This window comes from Oryzias latipes, chromosome 7 (assembly GCF_002234675.1).
Source record: "Oryzias latipes chromosome 7, ASM223467v1".
NCBI classification, from domain to species: Eukaryota; Metazoa; Chordata; class Actinopteri; order Beloniformes; family Adrianichthyidae; genus Oryzias; species Oryzias latipes.
Window position 1 is genome coordinate 33,594,242 of NC_019865.2, and position 6,190 is coordinate 33,600,431.

A 6,190-nucleotide genomic window follows, 5' to 3' on the forward strand; every position below is an offset into this window, starting at 1 on the left:
ATGTTCAAGTTCAGCTTCCATCTATGTTGTTTGATGGTCAACCGCTTAATTCAAAACTTCCAAAGTCAATTATAAGATCTTTGTTTGTTAGAGAACTGTTTCCAACATCTTACATAAATCATTCTATGTCACAGCATTACACAAAAGAGGAGATAAGCAAGTTAAGATCTCAGTTTATTAAATACCCAATTTTTCCAAAATACAAAGAAATCCATTTTAAAATAATGAGTGCAGTCTATCCATGCAAGGAACTACTACATGTACGTTTGGGTTTTCAGAAAACAACTGTTCTTTCTGTGACATAAGTGTAGAAATACTTGATCATCTGTTTTTTGAATGTATATATGTTATAGGTTTTTAGGAGGATTTTTTTTTCGTTGGTGGTCCTCAAAGTTTCCTTTTCCTATATAGTTACAAAAACATATTGTATTATCTGGAGTAGTATCTGGTGATAATTTATTTGATTTGGCGTTTAGTACTTTGTTAATTTCTGGGAAATTCTTCATTCATAAGAGCAGATTTTTAAAAACCAAACTATTATTCAATACATCTCATAAAGAGATCTGTTTGAAATTCATGAAAAACAAAAACGCAACAAAACTGTCCATTTTCATTGAAGATCACATGTTGTATGACAATCCCTAGTGTTGCAAACTAAAATTCTAATGTAATTTTTTGTATTTTTTCCTTTTTTCTCTTTCCGTTGTAGTTATGTGAACGTGTGTATCATCTTTTGAAGTTCTAATTCAAAAGAAAAACTCGAGCGGAACCCGGAACAAAAGCTAAACGAAGGGGACCATTTAGTTAGTGACACCGTTGCCGGGCAAATGCCTCTTTCTGTGTTTTATAGAATTTCCGAACCTTTAATCGTTAATGTGAGATTGACCGTCAGCTGGATAAACGTACATGTTGGATGTAAGAGGTAATAAGAGGCCAACGACGGACAGCGAACACACAGATGAAGAAACAGAACCGTTTTCCAATAATTCTCCTGTTTTATTTGATCTTTGCTGGCGATGGAGAGACTCGAGCCTCGATACCGGAGCGTTTTAGTAAAGACTCTCGCCGCTGACGGCGCCGTGGATCATCATCCGTGACCAGGAATTCTCCTGCTCCAGGGGTTCGAGTGTCCGTTTGTGAGGAGCGGTTCTTCTTCCTGTTCCTCAGAGAGGGACAGGATGGATGCGCGGCACAGGTGGGTGGGGGGCCCGAACGAAACCTCTACTGTCCCGCCAGGAAATGCTTCATGTCTGATCTTAGGATGCGTTAAGTGTTAAAGACACTTGTTGAACTATTGCGTGTTCTAATGGAATTGTTTTAAATTCCAGTATAAATGCTTCTTTATTTATCACCAAAACCCCCCCGGGGGGGGGGGGGGGGGGGGGTGATGATCATGGAGGTTTGGGGCGACGGTCACTTGAACTGGTCCTAAGCATTTTACATCTGCTGGCTAATTGGCTCATGTTATTTTGTTGGTAAAAATGGAAAGAAAGAAAAAAAACAGAACAAGAAATATGAGATAAAAAACGTTTCTGTCCCAATTCAAAGTTTCTGTGGTTAAACTGTCAGAACAGATTGAGAACCAGAACATCTTAAGAGGAACAGTTTTTACTCCTGTAGCCTGACATTTGCTGTGCCTGTTGGCTAAACCAGACATGATGGACAGTCCAGAGGAACGTCACTTCGCTCCACGCAGAACGTCTGTGGCTATCAGAAGGAAATCGGAATTTCTTTGTATTTAATTCAAAGGTCCTAGAGATTCTGGGATTGAACTTTCTTAAGGCTGCAGACCATTTTAAGACTCCCCCAGCATGACTGGGGGGTCTGCTGTTTTCCTGATAGCAGGGTTAACCCACCTGTGAGAAGGTACTGATCCCACAGAACCTGCTGGGTTTGTGAAACCTGCTGTCTTTCAGGGCGGGGGTGTTCTACAGGGCCATGCCTGCTGTTGGTGCAGACGGGAAAAGCATCATGAAGCTCATCCCAGTCCAGGTGGCCAAAAGGCGCTTCAACCAAACCCTGCAGGGCCGGCCCCCGTCAGACCTGCAGGAATCCCCCACCGTGGCTCCTTCTGCTGCTTCACTGCTGCAGAAATCTGGGGGGGCAGTAAACCCCAGGATGCCCGGAGCGCTCCCGCTGCAGCTTCCAGTGACTGTGGAGTCCCCCGCCCTCCCTCGAGGTCAGTGCCTGCAGATCCCCCCCCATGCTCAGGTGCAGAGAGTCCCTGCATCCCACCTCCCACCAGAAGTCAAGGAGCAGATCTTTGCTTCGTTGTCCAGCTCTGGCTTGGCCAGCGTTGTGTATGTGTCCCCCATCACCACCGTGGATCAACGCCCCCCAGGGCCCCCCAGACCATTTTCCACGGGGTTGCCTCCACTGAAGCCACATTTAAAACTGATTCCAAAGGTCTCACAGAGGCCCAGCAGCCCCACCCGATGGGTCATTGAAGAGGTTGACTCCCCCCCCGCACAGAACCCTAAATCCTCCCCTCCCCCGGGGGGGCACCAGCACATTCAGGAAGACGCGCTGGTGGTCTGCAACGGGAAGGTGTTCTTCGTGGGCCTGAAAAGCAGCTCAGCTGTGAAGACCCCCCCAGAAACCAGCAAGTCCAACAGCCCCCCAAACTGTCAGTTGGCTAAGTGCAGACCTCCCCCCCAGCCAGGAGAGGTGATTGATCTATGTGAGGATGAGGACCCCGATGCTGCAGACCCCTCCCATGATGAAGACAACGTCATCTTCGTGTCGTACACTCATCCCCGCAGCCAGCCTGGTTCAGCCGGAGACCCGACATCAGAGAAAGAGGGCGGGGGCCGCCTCAGCCCCTGCCGTGTTTCCTCTTCAGGGGGTGGGCGGAGCTTCTCGGTTAGAGACGTTGACATCATCTGTTCTTCAGAGGTGACACATGGGGATCAGAGGGCCCAGGACCCTCTTTCAGGGGCGGGACCTCCTGCAGAGAAAGAACAGGTGAGGCTCTCCTGATCTCATTTATGAACCAGAAAATAGAATGGAGTTTAAAGCTGCCCTGTGGCATGATGGGAAATATCTTCTTCACTCGATAAACTTTCTTGTCCTGAAATGAGCAAAGTTCATCACAGTAATGTGAATTTAGGCAACTTAGCAGGAAGGACTTAAAGTATGGATTGTCCTGTAGGCGGCGTGAAGCTGCGTATCTGTCAATGACGGATAGGAAGCCCATCGAGACGACTGCTGCTGGGAATTTGGGTAAACAAATAAAATGGAACTGAATTGAAAATTGAATTGATTTTTTTGAAACAAAGGAGAAGTTTGATTGGTCTATAGCTGCCAGGATGTAAACTGACAAAAGCAGCATAATTATAGTTAAAAGACCACTGGGAATATTTTCATGGTAGAATAAAAGATGATGGGAGTGGGACAGAAGCACTAAAACCCATTTTCAGTTCTGAAGTCCAAATGAGGACGATGCTACGGGGATTCTGTTGTTTTGTGTGCAGAAACTACCATCTTTGTGCTTCTGGAGTTTGTTTCCGCTCTTGTGTTGTTGTGATTGGCTGTGAGCTGAACTCTCCTGGAAACAGAACTTCTGGTTCTTGTTCGTTTCTGGTTCTCCTAATGTTCCTGGAGCGATGCCGGGTGAGGAGCATGCAGCTTGCCTTTGTCTCTGTTTCTGCCTGCAGCCGTGTGAAGATCCAGCCTCCAGGGGGACTCGGGTTCTGGGGCCCAGGGAGAGCGAGCGTCAGCTCCGGAGGAGGTTTGGGATCCACGCAGAGCTGAGGGTCTGCCTGCAGAAAGTCCACGCAGCTGCAGCACACTTGAAGAGCGAAGAGCCAACAAACCGCCAAAGCCAGGTGGACCCGCCCCATCTGAACCTTCACAGTCCAAGAGAGGAAGACGGTGCTGCCCCCCTAAAGGAGACCTCGTCCGCTGGGGAGAGCCGCTGCCTGCTCTCAGGAAGCTGCTGCCCTGAATCCCAGTCTGTGATTGGCTATGTGGAGCCCATAGACGAGGACCTCCCCGAAGTCCCCCCACCCTCCCAGGCTTGTGTGGCTGTCAGCAGGAGGATTGGGCGGACCAGGAAGCGCACCACATGTCCTTGTTGCATCCCTGTGGCCCTGCTGCCTCGTGGGAAGTCTTGCCTAGAAGAGGGTGAGGGGGGGCACCCACAGCAACACAAATAAGGGCTCCAACAAGAGATGGAAGAAGCTTATGAGGATCAGCTGTGTGACAGCAAGCTGAGCACGTGGGAGTGGTTGAGTGTGTTGTTACCTGAAGACGGATTCCTCCTCTTCCTTGTTTTCTTTACAACTTTATTTTTCCAAAGAGATCAGGCTTTCTTTGAGAAAATCCAGGACCGCTGACTCACTGTTCTTCAAATGTTTCCATCCAAACTTCAGCACCAACACAAACCTTTACTTACCTTTGACTGACCCCCCTCCCCCCAAGCAGCACAGAAGAGTGTGCATGAGAGCGTGCACGTCAGGGTAGAAGGTCGCCTTGCCGCGTTGCAGAAGATGACCCACTACGTTACAAAACCGAGTCCATCCTGCCCCCCCAGAAGACCCAAACCCCCACCTACTGACCAGGCTCCGTAAGTGAACCTTCGGCATGTTTTGGGTGAAGGCAGAATCTGTCAAAGCAGACCAGCAGAGGATGAAAAAGAACGTGTTGGTTTATGAACATGTGTGTGTTTCAACAACATGGTCTGCTCAGCAGCTGGACTACGACCCGTCATCTTCTGACCCGTCATGTTCCAGCTTCTGTTCTAGTTCTGAAATGCCTCGGTGTGGATGGGTCGACCCGCAGTCTTTATTCTGTTTCCTGAAGGCTGTTTTCTTTAGATTTATCACTTTTGTTGCTCCAGACCAGAAGACTTGTAACCTCCATGTTTTTCACCACTTTAATAAATACGTTCCATCAAATATGAGAAGATTGCTGGTCATTAAAGGGATGAATCAGATGAGACTATGCTATATTCCTGCACTAAAATGAAAGTGTCACAGGCAGCAAAGACATATTTACATAGAACTCTAAATATGCACAAGATATAACTTAAGTAGTCGCAGTTCCACGGTTGTTTACATTGATGTTAAATGGTTTATACTCAGATTTAGACCCAAAGGCCTTCACGGTCACAGTCTCATTCACACACTCATGGTGGCTCCGCTGTCAAACACTGGTGCTAACCTGCAGCCGGTAATGGGTTCAGTGACTTCCCTAAGGACACTTCCACAATGGGCTGGCAAGGCGGGAATCTATATATTTCCTTTTGAAATGATTTTATAAAGTGTGGGGCTGATGCAATGAACAACCTTCCTGTGACTGATCGATCTGATGGATCATAGGAAGAGAAATCTGTTCAGTGCTACAGCATTAAACCCCTGAAGGAAACTGAAGTCTGTCGGTCAGACACCACACTGCCAAGCCCCCCCCACATCAAGGTAAGAGCGGCGGTGGATCATCCTCCACTTTACTGCAGCCGCAGCTTTTGCTAAGTGGCGTACAGCGGTTTGGTGAGCGTTGGGATTTCCAGCAGTCAACCCGTCTTCTAGAAAAAGCCTTTCTCATGACATTTTCCCTCAGGATAGACTGACCCCTGCTGCACAGAGGCAGAGCCATCCTCTGTGAACACAGACGGACATCACGTCAACTCCTGCAGGCTGCTTTATGCACTGATGGTTCCCTGTTTTGTGCTTGAAAACCGTCTTCCTTCCGTGTTTGAAGGATAACAGCAATGCCATAGACACACATGGCAAGGTACCTCTGTGCCCGCAGGTCAGTGCAGAAACATTACAACCACGTTCATTGTAGGTTTTCTGTCAGCTGCTTTTGGATCTTAGCAGATTATCTGGGGACTGTTGAGGGTGGCGTTTTTTTCTGGATGAGTCAAATCAGAATGTGATATCCCTAAGATTCCATGTCATTTAAAATTGCATCTTTCATTTGTTCTGTGGGGGGGGGGGGGGGGGGGGGCAGTTAGCCACCAAACACCCGTGAAAGCCCTTGACCAAATATTCAAACCACCGTTTTCAGGAGCAGCAGCCTTCAGACAATGAAAGTCTGTTTTCTGGAGTTATTTTAAATTTGTTTTATGAAACAAGGAATATTATTGGAAAACATAACTTCTAATGATCATTTTTAGATCAGGGTTCACATGAGAAAACACAGAAATACTTCAACTCTCTCTGAAGGAAACAATTTAAATATATATCTT

At 47.3% G+C, this 6,190-nt stretch overlaps 1 protein-coding gene across 1 annotated transcript; it reads left to right on the forward strand.

The window, feature by feature from the left end:
- Window positions 1-603: 603 nt before the first annotated feature.
- lrif1 (ligand dependent nuclear receptor interacting factor 1) lies at window positions 604-4,903 on the forward strand. The gene is made up of 3 exons (XM_023957101.1): window positions 604-1,195; window positions 1,917-2,964; window positions 3,657-4,903. Exons 1-3 carry the CDS (start codon window positions 1,179-1,181, stop codon window positions 4,155-4,157), a joined length of 1,566 nt encoding a protein of 521 aa, XP_023812869.1. The 5' UTR covers window positions 604-1,178; the 3' UTR covers window positions 4,158-4,903.
- Window positions 4,904-6,190: the final 1,287 nt, after the last annotated feature.